Source organism: Salvelinus namaycush, chromosome 22 (assembly GCF_016432855.1).
Source record: "Salvelinus namaycush isolate Seneca chromosome 22, SaNama_1.0, whole genome shotgun sequence".
NCBI lineage: Eukaryota > Metazoa > Chordata > Actinopteri > Salmoniformes > Salmonidae > Salvelinus > Salvelinus namaycush.
Genome location: NC_052328.1, coordinates 2,416,149 through 2,439,019, shown reverse-complemented (window position 1 = coordinate 2,439,019; position 22,871 = coordinate 2,416,149). Strand labels below are relative to the sequence as shown.

The 22,871-nt window shown below is 46.3% G+C and overlaps 1 protein-coding gene across 1 annotated transcript in view; it reads left to right on the top strand.

The window, feature by feature from the left end:
- Positions 1-22,871, top strand: part of LOC120017462 (A disintegrin and metalloproteinase with thrombospondin motifs 14-like) — a gene marked incomplete at its 3' end in the record, with an annotated part of 100,765 nt that overhangs the window by 45,778 nt on the left and 32,116 nt on the right. Inside the window, exon 4 of the mRNA XM_038960218.1 lies at positions 753-949. Within this exon, the coding sequence (XP_038816146.1) occupies positions 753-949 (197 nt within the window). The remainder of the gene's footprint in view (positions 1-752; positions 950-22,871) is intronic.

The following is a 22,871-nucleotide window of genomic DNA, read 5'->3' as shown; positions in this document are numbered from 1 at the left end:
TCAGGTGATGGGATCAAGGGGTCGTTGTAATGTACAGGTCTCAGTTCAGCCTTGTACAGTCTCTCCTGTTCATGTCTGGACTGTCTGTATCATTGTACAGGTCTCAGTTCAGCCTTGTACAGTCTCTCCTGTTCATGTCTGGACTGTCTGTATCATTGTACAGGTCTCAGTTCAGCCTTGTACATTCTCTCCTGTTCATGTCTGGACTGTCTGCATCATTGTACAGGTCTCAGTTCAGCCTTGTACAGTCTCTCCTGTTCATGTCTGGACTGTCTGCATCATTGTACAGGTCTCAGTTCAGCCTTGTACAGTCTCTCCTGTTCATGTCTGGACTGTCTGCATCATTGTACAGGTCTCAGTTCAGCCTTGTACAGTCTCTCCTGTTCATGTCTGGACTGTCTGCATCATTGTACAGGTCTCAGTTCAGCCTTGTACAGTCTCTCCTGTTCATGTCTGGACTGTCTGCATCATTGAGATGACACGAGACAATTTTAAAGCTTGGTTGTGTCCCCATTTCCTATTTAAGTGCACTACTTTTGACCAACGCTTGAGCAGCAAACTCATAGGCTATGTCCACAATGGCACCGTTTTCCATTTTTAATGTTATTGAGCACCTACAAGGAGTGCACTAAATAGGGAATTGGGTGCCATCAGAGAGGAGGCCATACTATCTCCTCATCCTCATGGAAACATGCTGCTGTCTGCTAAATGGTGCTTGTTGTAATTCCTCACGTCTCTTCTCTTCCACACAGTGACAGACTTTGGGATTGCTAACCTCCCCGGTGGTCTGGACCTCTTGGAGCACAAGCTGACAGAGTCTGTGCGCAAACGGCGGCACGCCAAGACGGACGACTACAACATCGAGGTGCTGCTGGCTGTGGACGACTCTGTGGTGCGCTTCCATGGCAAGGAGCACGTACAGAACTATGTTCTCACACTCATCAACATAGTAAGTCCATTTTTACTCTTTATGCCACACATATAAATACTTTGTGAATGCTATTGGCGATAACACGCCAGCGTAGGCCGAAAATATTTTTGGTATGTCAGATTGTTCTGGCAATGTTCACATAGTAACTTCATTGGGAGGAAGGATGTTTGACCTGTTTTTTATATTTGTATCACCAACCATTTTTGGGAAAATCATGATGAAAGTGGCCTTTGTAGGCCCTTTTTCAACCCTGTGGCTGCGTTTACACAGGCAGCCCAATTCTGATATTTTCTTTCTCCATAAATTGGTCTTTTGATCAATCACATCAGATCTTTTCACATCAGCTCTTTTTCAGAGCTAAACTGATTGGTCAAAAGACCAAATAGTGAAGAAAAGCTCAGAATTGGGCTGCCTGTGTAAACGCAGCCGTAGGTCTGTGAACCGTACGTGATACAGACACCATCTGAGTGTCGTTATACTCCTTATATTGTTCTCTCAAATATGGATTATGTTTACATTTTGTAAAACAATTTTTCACACTAATTTCATCAACATTTAAAATACTTATATTAATATCTCAAAAGTACCCTTTTTTTTTACATATTGGTTGTAACAATATATTCTTCAATCACATTTCCAGAGTGGGCTCTCTGGTACTTTTAATGATATGACCCATTTTATACATAGAAATTGATATTATAAAGTCATTAACCAACCACAGCCCTCCTTTAGGATTGCACATTCAGCAAATCACCAGCGGAGGGAGTTCCCTTTTGTATCCATTTTCCCATTCACTGTGTTGGCGGGGCTCATAAATCGTATCTTCAGAGTTAGCAGAGAGCCCACTCTGGAAATTGTATGTACTTGTAGAGTATATTGATCCAAACAATACTGTTGAGATATTCATATTTTAAATGTTGCATAAATGAATGTGAAAATAGTATTTCAGAATCAAGACATACTCTGTATTTTAGAGCACATTATAAAGATGTTGTCGGTGTCATGTACGGTTCACAGATCATAGGGTCTTACAGGAGGCATGTATAGGTTTAAAAAGGGTCTACAATTTCCACTTTCATTATGATTAATAAACATTTAAAAAAATACCAATTAGTGAAAAAAAAATGTGTGATACAAATGTAAAAAGAATGTTAAATATCCTTCCTACCAATGAAGTATCTATGTGATAATTGGCAGAACAATCTGAGATATAAAATATATGGGGTCTACGCTGGCATGGAATCGCCCTATGTGAATGTTACACATCATATACCCACCACTCTACTTAAGTGTTACCTTAAAAGGTCCCGTACAGTTAAAAATCATGTTTTTAATCAAATTGGATTATATTAGGATGAAACGAGATCAAAGATGACCAAAGTATAACAAATGACTGTTGCTTCTAAAGTTTGATCATAAAGTCACACTTGGATTCAGGAGGCGGGATTATTAAGGGTTTTTTGTGACATCACAAAAAGGCTCTCATTTTAATACACCAATGGTAACGTCTTATTCTCTTAACTAATTTAAATATGGTATGCCTTGTAACCAACATGGCAGAAGGCGTGTTTGCAGAGGGGTATGGTTTACATAGCTAGTTAGCTAGTCAACTGATGCCTAAAGTTGACTGCGGCGTGTCAACAAATATAATTAGAGGTTTCCCCTATTCATCTATTCTAAGGCACATGTGCTTATAGGTTTCAGCTTTCGTCTGTGTCTGGTGTTCGCTACAGTAGTTACTGGCTAGCTAGGTCTTTAGCCAGCATGGAACAAAAGCAAGGGGAAGGGTTGCCAAAAATCCCCCAACACAGTCGTCACGTCATTACGTCGAGAGACATTTCAAACAGGAGATTCATACAAACTTCTTGACATCGTTGATGGTCATGAGTTATGAACATTGTCTGAGAGTTAATACACACTGAGTATTACCAAACATTAGGAACAGCTTCCTAATACTGAGTTGGAAAAACCCACTAGTGTTGCAGTTTAAACCGGAGTGCCTGACACCTACTACCAGACCCCATTCAACCCACTAGTGTTACAGTTTAAACCGGTGTGCCTGACACCTACTACCAGACCCCATTCAACCCACTAGTGTTGCAGTTTAAACCGGTGCGTCTGACACCTACTACCAGACCCCATTCAACCCACTAGTGTTACAGTTTAAACCGGTGTGCCTGACACCTACTACCAGACCCCATTCAACCCACTAGTGTTGTGCCTGACACCTACTACCAGACCCCATTCAACCCACTAGTGTTGTGCCTGACACCTACTACCAGACCCCATTCAACCCACTAGTGTTGTGCCTGACACCTACTACCAGACCCCGTTCAACCCACTAGTGTTACAGTTTAAACCGGTGTGCCTGACACCTACTACCAGACCCCGTTCAACCCACTAGTGTTACAGTTTAAACCGGTGTGCCTGACACCTACTACCAGACCCCATTCAACCCACTAGTGTTGTCCCTGACACCTACTACCAGACCCCGTTCAACCCACTAGTGTTACAGTTTAAACCGGTGTGCCTGACACCTACTACCAGACCCCGTTCAACCCACTAGTGTTACAGTTTAAACCGGTGTGCCTGACACCTACTACCAGACCCCATTCAACCCACTAGTGTTGCAGTTTAAACCGGTGTGCCTGACACCTACTACCAGACCCCATTCAACCCACTAGTGTTGCGCCTGGCACCTACTACCAGACCCCATTCAACCCACTAGTGTTGTACCTGGCACCTACTACCAGACCCCATTCAACCCACTAGTGTTGCAGTTTAAACCGGTGTGCCTGACACCTACTACCAGACCCCATTCAACCCACTAGTGTTACAGTTTAAACCGGTGTGCCTGACACCTACTACCAGACCCCATTCAACCCACTAGTGTTGTGCCTGACACCTACTACCAGACCCCATTCAACCCACTAGTGTTACAGTTTAAACCGGTGTGCCTGGCACCTACTACCAGACCCCATTCAACCCACTAGTGTTGTGCCTGACACCTACTACCAGACCCCATTCAACCCACTAGTGTTACAGTTTAAACCGGTGTGCCTGACACCTACTACCAGACCCCATTCAACCCACTAGTGTTACAGTTTAAACCGGTGTGCCTGGCACCTACTACCAGACCCCATTCAACCCACTAGTGTTGGAGTTTAAACCGGTGTCCCTGGCACCTACTACCAGACCCCATTCAACCCACTAGTGTTACAGTTTAAACCGGAGCGCCTGACACCTACTACCAGACCCCATTCAACCCACTAGTGTTGCGCCTGACACCTACTACCAGACCCCATTCAACCCACTAGTGTTGTACCTGACACCTACTACCAGACCCCATTCAACCCACTAGTGTTGCAGTTTAAACCGGTGCGCCTGACACCTACTACCAGACCCCATTCAACCCACTAGTGTTGCGCCTGACACCTACTACCAGACCCCATTCAACCCACTAGTGTTGTACCTGACACCTACTACCAGACCCCATTCAACCCACTAGTGTTGCGCCTGACACCTACTACCAGACCCCATTCAACCCACTAGTGTTACAGTTTAAACCAGTGTCCCTGACACCTACTACCAGACCCCATTCAACCCACTAGTGTTGTGCCTGACACCTACTACCAGACCCCATTCAACCCACTAGTGTTGTGCCTGACACCTACTACCAGACCCCATTCAACCCACTAGTGTTGTGCCTGGCACCTACTACCAGACCCCATTCAACCCACTAGTGTTACAGTTTAAACCAGTGTCCCTGACACCTACTACCAGACCCCATTCAACCCACTAGTGTTGCAGTTTAAACCAGTGTCCCTGACACCTACTACCAGACCCCATTCAACCCACTAGTGTTGTGCCTGACACCTACTACCAGACCCCATTCAACCCACTAGTGTTGTAGTTTAAACCGGTTGCCCTGACACCTACTACCAGACCCCATTCAACCCACTAGTGTTACAGTTTAAACCGGTGAGCCTGACACCTACTACCAGACCCCATTCAACCCACTAGTGTTGCAGTTTAAACCGGAGTGCCTGACACCTACTACCAGACCCCATTCAACCCACTAGTGTTGTAGTTTAAACCAGTGTCCCTGACACCTACTACCAGACCCCATTCAACCCACTAGTGTTGTACCTGGCACCTACTACCAGACCCCATTCAACCCACTAGTGTTGCAGTTTAAACCGGTGTGCCTGGCACCTACTACCAGACCCCATTCAACCCACTAGTGTTGCAGTTTAAACCGGAGCGCCTGACACCTACTACCAGACCCCATTCAACCCACTAGTGTTGCGCCTGACACCTACTACCAGACCCCATTCAACCCACTAGTGTTGTACCTGACACCTACTACCAGACCCCATTCAACCCACTAGTGTTGCAGTTCAAACCGGTGTCCCTGACACCTACTACCAGACCCCATTCAACCCACTAGTGTTGCAGTTTAAACCGGAGTGCCTGACACCTACTACCAGACCCCATTCAACCCACTAGTGTTACAGTTTAAACCAGTGTCCCTGGCACCTACTACCAGACCCCGTTCAACCCACTAGTGTTGTGCCTGGCACCTACTACCAGACCCCATTCAACCCACTAGTGTTGTGCCTGACACCTACTACCAGACCCCATTCAACCCACTAGTGTTGCAGTTTAAACCGGAGCGCCTGACACCTACTACCAGACCCCATTCAACCCACTAGTGTTGCGCCTGACACCTACTACCAGACCCCATTCAACCCACTAGTGTTGTGCCTGACACCTACTACCAGACCCCATTCAACCCACTAGTGTTGCGCCTGGCACCTACTACCAGACCCCATTCATCCCACTAGTGTTGTGCCTGACACCTACTACCAGACCCCATTCAACCCACTAGTGTTCCAGTTTAAACCGGTGTCCCTGGCACCTACTACCAGACCCCATTCAACCCACTAGTGTTGCAGTTTAAACCGGTGTGCCTGACACCTACTACCAGACCCCATTCAACCCACTAGTGTTACAGTTTAAACCGGTGAGCCTGACACCTACTACCAGACCCCATTCAACCCACTAGTGTTGCAGTTTAAACCGGTGTGCCTGACACCTACTACCAGACCCCATTCAACCCACTAGTGTTACAGTTTAAACCGGTGAGCCTGACACCTACTACCAGACCCCATTCAACCCACTAGTGTTGTACCTGACACCTACTACCAGACCCCATTCAACCCACTAGTGTTGTGCCTGACATCTACTACCAGACCCCATTCAACCCACTAGTGTTGCAGTTTAAACCGGTGCGTCTGACACCTACTACCAGACCCCATTCAACCCACTAGTGTTGCAGTTTAAACCGGAGCGCCTGACACCTACTACCAGACCCCATTCAAAGGCACTTCAGTCTTTTGTCTTGCCCATTCACCGTCTGAATGGCACACATACACATTCAATGTCTCATTTGTCTCAAGGCTTCAAAATAATTCTCCTCCACTTCATCTTACCTGATTTGAAGTAACAGCAATAAGGGATCTTCGCTTTCACCTGGTCAGTCTATGTCATGGAAATAGCATTTTGTCTATATTGATGCTTTATTCAATAACCAAACAGGATACTTTTTATTTTAAAAATGTTTTATTTCACCTTTATTTAACCAGGTAGGCTAGTTGAGAACAAGTTCTCATTTACAACTGTGACCAGGCCAAGATAAAGCAAAGCAGTTCGACACAAACAACAACACAGAGTTACACATGGAATAAACAAACATACAGTCAATAACACAATAGAAAAAAAGAAAGTCTATATACAGTATGTGCAAATGGCGTGAGGAGGTAGGCAATAAATAGGCCATAGTAGCGAAGTACATCATTTGTGAAACCGTGAGAGAGTATGTATGACAGGATTGGATGTTACATGCAATTTCATTGTTGTTTGAGTTGATTTGTGTATCAGAAAATTAGCTTGTGATAATCTGACTGCAGCACTGCTCACTGTGTCCATGGTGGTGGACATGGACGTTTTCAAAGAACCGTCACTCACGCTGAACTCCCCGCCCACTCAGTCTACTAGGTCCCCGCCCACTCTGTCTACTAGGTCCCCGCCCACTCAGTCTACTAGGTCCCCGCCCACTCAGTCTACTAGCTCCCCGCCCACTCAGCCTACTAGGTCCCCGCCCACTCAGTCTACTAGGTCCCCGCCCACTCAGTCTACTAGCTCCCCGCCCACTCAGTCTACTAGCTCCCCGCCCACTCAGACTACTAGGTCCCCGCCCAATCAGTCTACTAGGTCCCCGCCCACTCAGTCTACTAGGTCCCCGCCCACTCAGTCTACTAGGTCCCCGCCCACTCAGACTACTAGGTCCCCGCCCACTCAGACTACTAGGTCCCCGCCCACTCAGACTACTAGGTCCCCGCCCACGCAGACTACTAGGTCCCCGCCCAATCAGTCTACTAGGTCCCCGCCCACTCAGACTACTAGGTCTCCGCCCACTCCGCCTACTAGGTCCCCGCCCACTCAGCCTACTAGGTCCCCGCCCACTCAGCCTACTAGGTCCCCGCCCACTCAGACTACTAGGTCCCCGCCCAATCAGTCTACTAGGTTCCCCGCCCACTCAGTCTACTAGCTCCCCGCCCACTCAGTCTACTAGCTCCCCTCCCACTCAGTCTACAAGCTCCCCGCCCACTCAGTCTACTAGGTCCCCGCCCACTCAGCCTACTAGGTCCCCGCCCAATCAGCCTACTAGGTCCCCGCCCACTCAGACTACTAGCTCCCCGCCCACTCTGACTACTAGGTCCCAGCCCACTCAGCCTACTAGGTCCCCGCCCACTCAGTCTACTAGGTCCCCGCCCACTCAGACTACTAGCTCCCCGCCCACTCAGACTACTAGGTCCCCGCCCACTCAGTCTACTAGGTCCCCGCCAAATCAGTCTACTAGCTCCCCGCCCACTCAGCCTACTAGGTCTCCGCCCACTCAGACTACTAGGTCCCCGCCCACTCAGACTACCAGGTCCCCGCCCACTCAGACTACTATGTCCCCGCCCACTCAGACTACTAGGTCCCCGCCCACTCAGGCTACTAGGTCCCCGCCTACTCAGCCTACTAGCTCCCCGCCTACTCAGACTACTAGGTCCCCGCCCACTCAGACTACTAGGTCCCCGCCCACTCAGTCTACTAGCTCCCCGCCCACTCAGCCTACTAGGTCCCCGCCCACTCAGCCTACTAGGTCCCCACCCACTCAGGCTACTAGGTCTCCGCCCACTCAGGCTACTAGGTCCCCGCCCACTCAGTCTACTAGCTCCCCGCCCACTCAGACTACTAGGTCCCCACCCACCAGCCTACTAGGTCCCCGCCCACTCAGACTACTAGGACCCCGCCCACTCAGACTACTAGGTCCCCGCCCACTCAGACTACTAGGTCCCCGCCCACTCAGCCTACTAGCTCCCTGCCTACTCAATCTGTCCTTTCAGACTTCCTATTTTCAAATTTTGAAATGTTTTATTTGGTGAGAAATATTGTGGGTGATGTTTTAGTCACTCAAAAGGCAATTTTACATGGGAATCAGAATGAGTGTTCGGGACCTTTAAATCTGTCCTAACTGTTTGTCCCCTATACACTGTTTGGCTGTGTGTGAGTGCTTTAACTTTCCTGTGAACAGCTTACTGTACTATTCACCATTCAGACCAGGGTTGGGGGGTCAATTCCATTTAAATTCACTTATGTAAACTGAAATTCCAAAAAGCTATTGGAATGTAATTGACCAAACCAGTTGACCTTTACCTGCAGTACAAGATGACTGTTTGTGGAAATTGGAAAACTGTGCTCTCTCGTGGGGAATGACTTGCCATGATAGAGTAGTAACAGCTTTGTTGTTGGCTCGCTGGTCAGACTGATTCTCACCCCCCCCCCCCCCCCAATGTGTATAGATTCCCCCTCAGGGCCTAGTTGTTACTGTACTAGTCCCCTCCTCTCACGTAGTGGACGTTGACACGTTATGTATCCCTCGCCCCTCTCTCTCTCTCTCTCTCTCTCTCTCTCTCTCTCTCTCTCTCTCTGAATGTTGATGGATTACTAATGAAAGAGAAAAACCTCTCAGTTTGTTCATTACAGTCTCAGGCAGCTCCTTCCACCTTAATCTGATTCCACAACCCTAATCCACCAAGTCAGATGTTCACAGGGTGCTGGTTTCACTCTGTAACAGTTACCATTTGGGTCCAGCAGGGTGGTCTGATTAGCTGCACTAGACCTGTCACTGTTGTATCTTAAATGGCACCGTATTCCCTAGGACTGCTTGTTAAACGTTGTGCACTATATAGGGAATAGGTTTCCATTTGGGAGGCAGCCACTGTGAGTTGACTAGGAGTAGAGAGGGAAGGGGGGGGGACTGTGGCGGGATGGGGCTGGCTGGTGCTGGACTGCTGCTTTGCGTGGCAGCCAATCAGAACACACATCCACCCGACTAGAGGATCTGCTGCTGCTCAGCCCTGCTGGTCTGCTCTGCCAGGGCAGGCTGACACCTAACACAGCATATTAAACAACTTCAGGCTGCAGTGAATGTCTGTTGAGGAGGCCTGCTGCTCTGTGGTCCATCTGTTGATGATTCCATATTCTACTGTCTGTTGAGGAGGCCTGCTGCTCGATGGTCCATCTGTTGATGATTCCATAGCCTACTGTCTGTTGAGGTGGCCTGCTGCTCGATGGTCCATCTGTTGATGATTCCATATCCTAATGTCTGTTGAGGAGGCCTGCTGCTCTGTGGTCCACCATCTGTTGATGATTCCATAGCCTAATGTCTGTTGAGGAGGCCTGCTGCTCTATGGTCCACCATCTGTTGATGATTCCATAGCCTAATGTCTGTTGAGGAGGCCTGCTGCTCTATGGTCCACCATCTGTTGATGATTCCATATCCTACTGTCTGTTGAGGAGGCCTGCTGCTCTATGGTCCATCTGTTCGATGATTCCATAGCCTACATATTTTACTTTTGACCAAAGATGGCGCAGTGGTCTAAGGCACTGCATTGCAGTGCTAGCTGTGCCACCAGAGATTCTGGGTTCGAGTCCAGGCTCTGTCGCAGCCGGCCGCGACCGGGAGGCCCATGGGGAGGCGCACAATTGGCCCAGCGTCGTCCGGGTTAGGGAGGGTTTGGTCGGCAGGGAAATCCTTGTCTCATCGCGCACTAGCGACTCCTGTGGCGGGCCGGGTGCAGTGCACGCTGACCAGGTCGCTAGGTGTACGGTGTTTCCTCCGACACATTGGTGCGGCTGGCTTCCGGGTTGGATGGGCATTGTGTCAAGAAGCAGTGCGGCTTGGTTGGGTTGTGTTTCGGAGGACGCGTGGCTCTCGACCTTCGCCTCTCCCAAGGCCGTACGGGAGTTGCAGCGATGAGACAAGACTGTAACTACTACCAATTGGGGAGAAAAAAGGGGTTTGAAAAAAAGATACAACTTCCCTGGGTAGCCGAAACCTGCTGGGTAGCTGCTGGTTAGCTGAAACCTGCTGGGTAGCTGCTGGTTAGCCGAAACCTGCTGGGTAGCTGCTGGTTAGCTGAAACCTGCTGGTTAGCTGAAACCTGCTGGGTAGCTGCTGGTTAGCCGAAACCTGCTGGGTAGCTGCTGGTTAGCTGAAACCTGCTGGTTAGCCGAAACCTGCTGGGTAGCCGAAACCTAAATCCACTGTGCTTCCAAATATAGTCACGGAATCCAAAACCAATGATAGCTATGCCTACATGAATGTTCACACCTTGATACTGAATACCACATTGTTGGGAAAGAGCTTACAAGTAAGCATTTCACTGTACAGTCATGGCCAAAAGTTTTGAGAATGACACAAATATTCATTTCCACAAAGTTTGCTGCTTCAGTGTCTTTAGATATTTTTGTCAGATGTTACTATGGAATACTGAAGTATAATTACAAGCATTTCATAAGTGTCAAAGGCTTTTATTGACAATTACATGAAGTTGATGCAAAGAGTCAATATTTGCAGTGTTGACCCTTCTTTTTCAAGACCTCTGCAATCCGCCCTGACATGCTGTCAATTAACTTCTGGGCCACATCCTGACTGATGGCAGCCCATTGTTGCATAATCAATGCTTGGAGTTTGTCAGAATTTGTGGGTTTTTGTTTGTCCACCCGCCTCTTGAGGATTGACCACAAGTTCTCAATGGGATTAAGGTCTGGGGAGTTTCCTGGCCATGGACCCAAAATATCGATGTTTTGTTCCCCGAGCCACTTAGTTATCACTTTTGCCTTATGGCAAGGTGCTCCATCATGCTGGAAAAGGCATTGTTCGTCACCAAACTGTTCCTGGATGGTTGAGAGAAGTTGCTCTCGGGGGATGTGTTGGTACCACTCTTTAGTCATGGCTGTGTTCTTAGGTAAAATTGTGAGTGAGCCCACTCCCTTGGCTGAGAAGCAACCGCACACATGAATGGTCTCAGGATGCTTTACTGTTGGCATGACACAGGACTGATGGTAGCGCTCACCTTGTCTTCTCCGGACAAGCTTTTTTCCGGATGCCCCAAACAATCGGAAAGGGGATTCATTAGAGAAAATGACTTTACCCCAGTCATCAGCAGTCCAATCCCTGTACCTTTTGCAGAATATCAGTCTGTCCCTGATGTTTTTCCTGGAGAGAAGTGGCTTCTTAGCTCCTCTTCTTGACACCAAGCCATCCTCCAAAAGTCTTTGCCTCACTGTGCGTGCAGATGCACTCACACCTGCCTGCTGCCATTTCTGAGCAAGCTCTGTACCGGTGGTGCCCCGATCCTGCAGCTGAATCAACTTTAGGAGACGGTCCTGGCGCTTGCCGGACTTTCTTGGGCACCCTGAAGCCTTCTTCACAACAATTGAACTGTTCTCCTTGAAGTTCTTGATGATCCGATAAATGGTTGATTTAGGTGCAATCTTACTGGCAGCGATATCCTTGCCTGTGAAGCCCTTTTTGTGCAAAGCAATGATGACAGCACGTGTTACCTTGCAGGTAACCATGGTTGTCAGAGGAAGAACAATGACTCCAAGCACCACCCTCCTTTTGAAGCTTTGTCTGTTATTCGAACTCAATCAGCATGACAGAGTGATCTCCAGCCTTGTCCTTGTCAACACTCACACCTGTGTTAACGAGAGAATCACTGACATGATGTCAGCTGGTCCTTTTGTGGCAGGGCTGAGATGCAGTGGAAATGTTTTTTGGTGGATTCAGTTCATTTGCATGGCAAAGAGGGACTTTGCAATTCATCTGATCACTCTTCATAACGTTCTGGAGTGTATGCAAATTGCCATCATACAAACTGAGGCAGCAGACTTTGTGAAAATTTATATTTGTGTCATTCTCAAAACTTTTAGCCACGACTGTACTATTCTATACCTGCTGTATCCTGTGCATGTTACAAATAAACGTTTAAACTTGAAACTTTACATTCTAATAATGTTTATATTCTAATAACATTCACTCAGAGAGAGCGAGAGCAAGTGAGGAGAGAGAAATGGTTTGTTGCTCCCAGTCTCTTTAGACTGAAAGGTCTAAGTTTCTACAAACAAGGTAAACACTGTAGCTCTTCTGGTTAAGCCAGTGGCTTGCTGTGTCTGAAATAGCTCTACCCACCCAAATCCCACCAATCCTTCCCAGCCACCAGTACAGAATGTGGAGCTAGTACAGTACCACTTGGAGAAAATCTCCCGGGCCAAGGAACTGATTAAAGCACATCCTGTCTGGACCAAGCCATGCTAGGAGCCTGCAGAGCCTGCGAGGTGCCTGCCTGGATCAAGCCATGCTAGGAGCCTGTGAGGTGCCTGCCTGGACCGAGCCTGCAGAGCCTGTGAGGTGCCTGCCTGGACCAAGCCATGCTAGGAGCCTGCAGAGCCTGTGAGGTGCCTGCCTGGACCAAGCCATGCTGGGAGCCTGCAGAGCCTGCGAGGTGCCTGCCTGGACCAAGCCATGCTGGGAGCCTGCAGAGCCTGCGAGGTGCCTGCCTGGACCAAGCCATGCTAGGAGCCTGTGAGGTGCCTGCCTGGACCAAGCCATGCTAGGAGCCTGCAGAGCCTGTGAGGTGCCTGCCTGGACCAAGCCATGCTAGGAGCCTGCAGAGCCTGCGAGGTGCCTGCCTGGACCAAGCCATGCTGGGAGCCTGTGAGGTGCCTGCCTGGACCAAGCCATGCTAGGAGCCTGTGAGGTGCCTGCCTGGACCAAGCCATGCTAGGAGCCTGCAGAGCCTGTGAGGTGCCTGCCTGGACCAAGCCATGCTAGGAGCCTGCAGAGCCTGTGAGGTGCCTGCCTGGACCAAGCCATGCTAGGAGCCTGCAGAGCCTGTGAGGTGCCTGCCTGGACCAAGCCATGCTAGGAGCCTGCAGAGCCTGTGAGGTGCCTGCCTGGACCAAGCCATGCTAGGAGCCTGCAGAGCCTGCGAGGTGCCTGCCTGGAACAAGTCATGCTAGGAGCCTGTGAGGTGCCTGCCTGGAACAAGCCATACTAGGAGCCAGCAGAGCATGTTAGGTGCCTGTCTGGACCAAGCCATGCTAGGAGCCTGCAGAGCATGTTAGGTGCCTGTCTGGACCAAGCCATGCTAGGAGCCTCCAGAGCCTGCGAGGTGCCTGCCTGGAACAAGCCATACTAGGAGCCAGCAGAGCATGTTAGGTGCCTGTCTGGACCAAGCCATGCTAGGAGCCTGCAGAGCCTGTGAGGTGCCTGCCTGGACCAAGCCATACTAGGAGCCAGCAGAGCATGTTAGGTGCCTGTCTGGACCAAGCCATGCTAGGAGCCTCCAGAGCCTGCGAGGTGCCTGCCTGGAACAAGCCATGCTAGGAGCCTCCAGAGCCTGCGAGGTGCCTGCCTGGAACAAGTCATGCTAGGAGCCTGTGAGGTGCCTGCCTGAGCACAATGGCTGTGTTGTTAGAGAAAACCCACGAGTGTTTTGTCCATGTTGGTGTTATGCTGTACACAAGACAGGCAGGTAGGGAGAGATATACAGTACCATTCAAAAGTTTGGACACCTACTCATTCAAGGGCTTTTCTTTATCTTTACTATTTTCTTTGTTGTAGAATAATAGTGAAGACATCAAAACTATGAAATAACACATGGAATCATGTAGTAACCAAAAAGGTGTTAAACAAACAAAATCTATTTTAGATTTGAAATTCTTCAAAGTAGCCACCCTTTGCCTTGATGACAGCTTTGCATACTCTTGGCATTCTCTCAACCAGCTTCACCTGGAATGCTTTTCCAACCGTCTTGAAGGAGTTCACACATATGCTGAGCACTTGCTGGCTGATTGTCCTTCACTCTGCGGCCCAACTCATCCCAAACGGTCTCAATTGGGTTGAGGTTGGGTGTTTGTGGAGGCCAGGTCATCTGATGCAGCACTCCATCACTCTCCTTCTTGGTCAAGTAGCCCTTACACAGCCTGGAGGTGTTGGGTCATTGAAAAACAAATGATAGTCCCACTAAGTGCAAACCAGATGGGATGGCGTATCGCTGCAGAATGCTGTGGTAGCCATGCTGGTTAAGTGTGCCTTGAATTCTAAATAAATCACTGACAGTGTCACCTGCAAAGCACCCCGACACCATCACACCTCTTCCTCCATGCTTCACTGTGGGAACAACACATGCGGAGAGAATATCCGTTCACCTACTCTGCGTCTCACAAAGACACGTCGGTTGGAACCAAAAATCTCAAATTTGGACTCTTTTTTGGTTACTACATGATTCCATATGTGTTATTTCATAGTTTTGATGTATTCACTATTATTCTACAATGTATAAAATACTAAAAATTAAGAAAAACCTTTAAATGTGTAGGTGTTCTTAATCTTTTGACTGGTACTGCATGTCCCTCCAGCTATCTTACAGCTGCTGTGCTCATTGCTGTGAGCTAGCTGGACAGAAACAATCTAAATCCGAATGAGGCTCTGTGAGTCGTGAACTCAGCTGAGCAGAGGCAGAGCAGCCATTGGCTGTTTGGGATGCGTTCCAAATGGAACCCTATTTGACCTATTAGCTTTATAATGCAGTACTTTTGACCAATTGATCCCGGTGAAAAGTAGTACACTATATAGGGAATAGGGTGCCACTTGGTTTGGTACCTCCCTTCACTAGTAAAGTTTTTTAAATAAATCAAATAAAAAAAGACTATGGATCGATTTAAAGACTGTATGCAGGAGATTTTAAACTGCATCAGTAGTATGTACTTCTGTATGTACTACAGTATTCTGACGCAAGGTTATTGAAACTACATTAAATAACATTTATGATGTTTAGAGTATGTTCCACTATGGCTGGAAAAGGCTGTGGCTATTTCTGATGTTTGGTCCTCATTGTTCAACAGCTGCTTAGTTTAACGTCCAACATCAACCTGACATTTATACAGGTCAGCATTCAACTCCGTATGGAGATCTGAGTACATTACATCACACAAAGTCAAGGGGAATCTGGGGTCATCTGCCTTTACTTTACTTATACACTGTTTCATTAAACAGCTGATTTACTGTTCTGGAAGTGAATGAACAAGGCTGTTTGGTTGATGTGTAGCCTAGTCGACGTTCCTTTGCTGTGTAAATGTTGGATTGTTGCCAAGTTCCAGTCTTGCGTCAGTTACACAGTCGTTTCTATGTTTGTACTGTGGTGTTTTAAACCGTGTGTGCTGTCCTGCCTATTGACATTTAGCTTATCATTTATCTAGTGTGTTAAGACATCTCTTCCCTCTTAATTCAGCGATATGTGCACAGATAGAAGGCTGATAGATGGGTGATGTGTCCTTGGGGAGAGGGTAAACACCACGTCTTGTTTTGGAGAACTTGGCGTAGACTCCCCCCCCAGCTGGGTTTATTTACATTCATGACATAGTTACAGAGAGACCAGCAACAACAAAAATGCGTCCTTATTTTGGTCCTGTAATTTGTAAGGACCACCACCGTACTTAGAGTGACCTGAGAGGCGGCATGTGCAGCGTCTGCCTTTATCACTGTGACTGCTGTGTTTATGACTTACTGGGATAATGACATCATAGACAGGCAGGCCATCCCAGGGCCTTCGTCGGCTGTGTTTTAAAGCATCACTCGAGAACAAAGTGCATCAGCTCAGACCTCCAGTATGCTGGTAAACAGGAGAGAGACTGTCACTAACACAGATAAATCAATATGGCCGACCTCCGCTCTGCTGGGAGGAGACCATTTGACCTAACTCACCATGGTCTAGTGTTGTTGAGACATATCTGGTCTAGTGTTGTTGAGACATATCTGGTCTAGTGTTGTTGAGACATACCTGGTCTAGTGTTGTTGAGACATACCTGGTCTAGTGTTGTTGAGACATATCTGGTCTAGTGTTGTTGAGACATATCTGGTCTAGTGTTGTTGAGACATATCTGGTCTAGTGTTGTTGAGACATATCTGGTCTAGTGTTGTTGAGACATATCTGGTCTAGTGTTGTTGAGACATATCTGGTCTAGTGTTGTTGAGACATATCTGGTCTAGTGTTGTTGAGACATATCTGGTCTAGTGTTGTTGAGACATATCTGGTCTAGTGTTGAGACATATCTGGTCTAGTGTTGTTGAGACATATCTGGTCTAGTGTTGTTGAGACATATCTGGTCTAGTGTTGTTGAGACATATCTGGTCTAGTGTTGTTGAGACATATCTGGTCTAGTGTTGTTGAGACATATCTGGTCTAGTGTTGTTGAGACATATCTGGTCTAGTGTTGTTGAGACATATCTGGTCTAGTGTTGTTGAGACATATCTGGTCTAGTGTTGTTGAGACATATCTGGTCTAGTGTTGAGACATATCTGTGTGTGTGTGTGTGTGTGTGTGTGTATTTTGAAACATATCTGGGCGTGTGTGTTTGTGATGGTTTCTGCACACTTTATTGTTAAATTATGCTTTGAAGTTAACTTTGAACAGGCATTAAACTGGAAGAGAATAACATCTATCTTCCATGTTTTGTTGTGGTCAATATCCTATATAATGTCCTTATTATTATTATTATTATTATTATTATTTGTATTTTTTTACGTTCTTGTTTCATCGCTGCAACTCTCCAACGGGCAAAGGTAAAGGTCAAATCATGCGTCCTCCGAAACATGACCCCCCCCCCCCCCCCCCCCCCAAATCCGCGTTTCTTAACACCAGCCGCTTAACCCAGAAGCCAGCTGCACCATTGAACTGATGATGAGGTCAGCCTGCAGGCGCTTGGCCCGCCACAAGGAGTCGCTAGAGCACGATGAGCCAAGTAAAGCCCCTCCGGCCAAACCCTCCCCTAACATGGACAACGGTGGGCTTATTGGACGCCGCCCTACGGGACTCCCGGTCATAGCCGTTTGGGACACGGCCTGGGTTCGATCCCAGTCTGTAGTGACGCCGCAACACTGCGATGCGGTACCTAGGAAGGCTGCACCACTCGGGAGGCTCAACGGCAGTCTATTTCATCCATACATTTTAGTTTAAGACACAGTTGAAGAAAAAGGAAAACGATGCAGTAAAGCATCGAGACATATTCACACAAACTGTCTAGTAACCGCAGCCAGTACATCAGGTTCATGTCTGGGCACACATACAAAGTTCAAAACAAACCAATCATAGAAGACTGATTGTATGTATAGCTTACATATATGTTTTCATAGCATATATATTTTCTAGGACAACAGGTTAAAGAGTCACCTGTGAGAAAAAAAATCATTAGAAAGGTTTTTTTTTTTATGTGGAACTCAATGAACCCTGTGTCTCCTGGTCCCTACTGGTCTCCAGTCAGCTGACTCGGCATGTTGATAATCATGATCCATAACCAAGCTGGACTGTTGCTGTTCTAAGACTTCTATATGTAGCTATGGAAACAGAAACAAGATTCCAAGTCCCTCCACCCATCCCTGGTTCTTTTCCTCAAACCAGCATTCAGCAAACCACAAATTGAAGCTGTTGATTGACTCTATAGGACCCTAGAGGGAGTGTTGATGTGTAGTGGATGGTTTGATGAGGATTAAACATGCTCGGATGGAAATGTTACTTAGGCTGCGTCACAAATGGCTCCCTATTCCGTAGTGCACTATGTTTGACCAGAGCCTTATGGGTTGAGTAAACCTAGGAGGGGGGAAAAGTCAACTTAAAATTGTCTGTTTGCTCAACTTGTCTCATATGTTCATTAAACTATAAATTATTATTTGGGCATCTTAACTAAAAAAAGTGCATCTGGTTACAAGCACAGTGCTTTTAACATACAATGTTTTCAATGTATATATTTGACACACGTTGATATTTATGCATGGTCATATATATATATATATGTCCTCACCTGGGATTTGAACTCACAACCTCTTGGTTTACATCATTCTGATCTTCCTGTTAAACCACCATGTCTGTCTGGTATCAGTTCATCTGACTATTCTCTCATCATTCATTTACTTATTTCAGCAATTTAAGGGTTTTCTGTTTTGTTGTCTAATGTTGTTGGGGAATATTACTCTGTTTAAATGGTACTTCTTAATCACTATGGTGAATAAAATAGTTTTTCTGGAGTGTCCTTTTAACAGAGGTGAGATTTACTTTGAAGTGCAAAGTGTAGCAATACAGGTGAAAATCAGTCATTGACACAGACATGGTGGAGACGCAGGAAGATTGGAATGCTGTGAACCAAGAGGTTGTGAGTTCAAATCCCAGAGAAGAACATGTTAAATAACAATTACTGTATAAATGAACAGAGACCGTGTCAAATATGTCAGTTGAAAACATTGTATATTAAAAGCACTGTTTGTGTGTCTAACTAGTTCCAGTGACTTTTTTTTTTTAGTTAAGATGCGCAAATAATAATTTTTGTTGAATGAACATATGAGACAAGTTGAATGAACATATGAGACAAGTTGAATGAACATATGAGACAAGTTGAATGAACATATGAGACAAGTTGAATGAACATATGAGACAAGTTGAATGAACATATGAGACAAGTTGAATGAACATATGAGACACGTTGAATGAACATATGAGACACGTTGAATGAACATATGAGACAAGTTGAATGAACATATGAGACAAGTTGACCATACATATGAGACAAGTTGAATGAACATATGAGACACGTTGAATGAACATATGAGACAAGTTGAATGAACATATGAGACAAGTTGAATGAACATATGAGACAAGTTGAATGAACATATGAGACACGTTGAATGAACATATGGGACACGTTGAATGAACATATGAGACAAGTTGACCATACATATGAGACAAGTTGAATGAACATATGAGACACGTTGAATGAACATATGAGACACGTTGAATGAACATATGAGACAAGTTGAATGAACATATCATTTTATGTTCACCTACGTTTTTCTCCAGTTGGACCTACAGGAAATTTGGCCCAACTCAATTTTTTTAAGTTCAGGTAACACTTAGACCGAATTAGTTGAGTCAACTAAAAAAGGCTGTGGAACCAGTTAGTTCATAATAATTAGTTGAAACAACTTACAGATTGGAATTCCATGTTGGTTTGAAGCTCCTCCATTAAGTCTCCACACATTCCAGAGCGTCATTATGGGCCCGTGTTACAGTCATCAAAGCATTTCTATTCCAGAGCGTCATTATGGGACCGTGTTACAGTCATCAAAGCATTTCTAGGTCAGAGCGTCATTATGGGACCGTGTTACAGTCATCAAAGCATTTCTAGGTCAGACTAGCTCAGCCGTTGCATAATAACAGTGGGTTCATTTGGACGCGTGCCAATGTTTTAACAAGACGTCGCACATGATCGCCTGTTGAATCACAGCTCATAAGAATAGAGGGAGAACGACTCCACAGTCCCATGGCCAGGAAGGCCCAGCACCAGCATGACAAGCACTCACTGTGGATAGCAGTATCCCATTACCACCCACCCACTGTGGACAGCAGCATCCCATTACCAGCCACCCACTGTGGATAGCAGCATCCCATTACCACCCACCCACTGTGGATAGCAGCATCCCATTACCAGCCACCCACTGTGGATAGCAGCATCCCATTACCACCCACCCACTGTGGATAGCAGCATCCCATTACCACCCACCCACTGTGGATAGCAGCATCCCATTACCAGCCACCCACTGTGGATAGCAGCATCCCATTACCACCCACCCACCCACTGTGGATAACAGCATCCCATTACCAGCCACCCACTGTGGATAGCAGCATCCCATTACCAGCCACCCACTGTGGACAGCAGCATCCCATTACCACCCACCCACTGTGGATAGCAGCATCCCATTACCAGCCACCCACTGTGGATAGCAGCATCCCATTACCAGCCACTCACTGTGGATAGCAGCATCCCATTACCAGCCACCCACTGTGGATAGCAGCATCCCATTACCACCCACCCACCCACTGTGGATAACAGCATCCCATTACCAGCCACCCACTGTGGATAGCAGCATCCCATTACCAGCCACCCACTGTGGACAGCAGCATCCCATTACCACCCACCCACCCACTGTGGATAACAGCATCCCATTACCAGCCACCCACCCACTGTGGATAGCAGCATCCCATTCCATGTATGCAAAACCAAACCGTCAGAGAGCAGACAGACAGACAGACACACACACACACACACACACACACACACACACACACACGCACACACACATTCTCTCTGTAAAGGGGATTGCTTCCACTCCTGTGCTGTCGAGTGGAAGCACATTGGTGTGAACTATTGAGCCAAGTGGATCAGTATTCAGTAGGGGTGTTTGTCCTGTCAGGTTCTATGTCAGATTATTACAGGTTATTGTTCAGTAGGGTTGTTTGTCCTGTCAGGTTCTATGTCAGATTATTACAGGTCATTGTTCAGTAGGGGTGTTTGTCCTGTCAGGTTCTATGTCAGATTATTACAGGTTATTGTTCAGTAGGGGTGTTTGTCCTGTCAGGTTCTATGTCAGATTATTACAGGTTATTGTTCAGTATGGGTGTTTGTCCTGTCAGGTTCTATGTCAGATTATTACAGGTTATTGTTCAGTAGGGTGTTTGTCCTGTCAGGTTCTATGTCAGATTATTACAGGTCATTGTTCAGTAGGGTTGTTTGTCCTGTCAGGTTCTATGTCAGATTATTACAGGTTATTGTTCAGTAGGGGTGTTTGTCCTGTCAGGTTCTATGTCAGATTATTACAGGTTATTGTTCAGTAGGGGTGTTTGTCCTGTCAGGTTCTATGTCAGATTATTACAGGTTATTGTTCAGTAGGGGTGTTTGTCCTGTCAGGTTCTATGTCAGATTATTACAGGTTATTGTTCAGTAGGGTGTTTGTCCTGTCAGGTTCTAAATCAGATTATTACAGGTTATTGTTCAGTAGGGTGTTTGTCCTGTCAGGTTCTATGTCAGATTATTACAGGTTATTGTTCAGTAGGGTGTTTGTCCTGTCAGGTTCTATGTCAGATTATTACAGGTTATTGTTCAGTAGGGTGTTTGTCCTGTCAGGTTCTATGTCAGATTATTACAGGTTATTGTTCAGTATGGGTGTTTGTCCTGTCAGGTTCTAAATCAGATTATTACAGGTTATTGTTCAGTAGGGTGTTTGTCCTGTCAGGTTCTTTGTCAGATTATTACAGGTTATTGTTCAGTAGGGGTGTTTGTCCTGTCAGGTTCTATGTCAGATTATTACAGGTTATTGTTCAGTAGGGGTGTTTGTCCTGTCAGGTTCTAAATCAGATTATTACAGGTTATTGTTCAGTAGGGGTGTTTGTCCTGTCAGGTTCTATGTCAGATTATTACAGGTTATTGTTCAGTAGGGTGTTTGTCCTGTCAGGTTCTATGTCAGATTATTACAGGTTATTGTTCAGTAGGGTGTTTGTCCTGTCAGGTTCTATGTCAGATTATTACAGGTGATTGTTCAGTAGGGTGTTTGTCCTGTCAGGTTCTATGTCAGATTATTACAGGTGATTGTTCAGTAGGGTGTTTGTTCTATCAGGTTCTATGTCAGATTATTACAGGTTATTGTTCAGTAGGGGTGTTTGTCCTGTCAGGTTCTAAATCAGATTATTACAGGTCATTGTTCAGTAGGGTGTTTGTCCTGTCAGGTTCTATGTCAGATTATTACAGGTTATTGTTCAGTAGGGGTGTTTGTCCTGTCAGGTTCTATGTCAGATTATTACAAGTTATTGTTCAGTAGGGTGTTTGTCCTGTCAGGTTCTAAATCAGATTATTACAGGTCATTGTTCAGTAGGGTGTTTGTCCTGTCAGGTTCTATGTCAGATTATTACAGGTTATTGTTCAGTAGGGTGTTTGTCCTGTCAGGTTCTATGTCAGATTATTACAGGTTATTGTTCAGTAGGGGTGTTTGTCCTGTCAGGTTCTATGTCAGATTATTACAGGTTATTGTTCAGTAGGGTGTTTGTCCTGTCAGGTTCTATGTCAGATTATTACAGGTTATTGTTCAGTAGGGTGTTTGTCCTGTCAGGTTCTATGTCAGATTATTACAGGTTATTGTTCAGTAGGGGTGTTTGTCCTGTCAGGTTCTAAATCAGATTATTACAGGTTATTGTTCAGTAGGGGTGTTTGTCCTGTCAGGTTCTATGTCAGATTATTACAGGTTATTGTTCAGTAGGGGTGTTTGTCCTGTCAGGTTCTATGTCAGATTATTACAGGTTATTGTTCAGTAGGGTGTTTGTCCTGTCAGGTTCTATGTCAGATTATTACAGGTTATTGTTCAGTAGGGGTGTTTGTTCTGTCAGGTTCTATGTCAGATTATTACAGGTTATTGTTCAGTAGGGGTGTTTGTCCTGTCAGGTTCTATGTCAGATTATTACAGGTTATTGTTCAGTAGGGGTGTTTGTCCTGTCAGGTTCTATGTCAGATTATTACAGGTTATTGTTGAGTAGGGTGTTTGTCCTGTCAGGTTCTATTTCAGGTTATTACAGGTTATTGTTCAGTATGGGTGTTTGTCCTGTCAGGTTCTATGTCAGATTATTACAGGTTATTGTTCAGTAGGGGTGTTTGTCCTGTCAG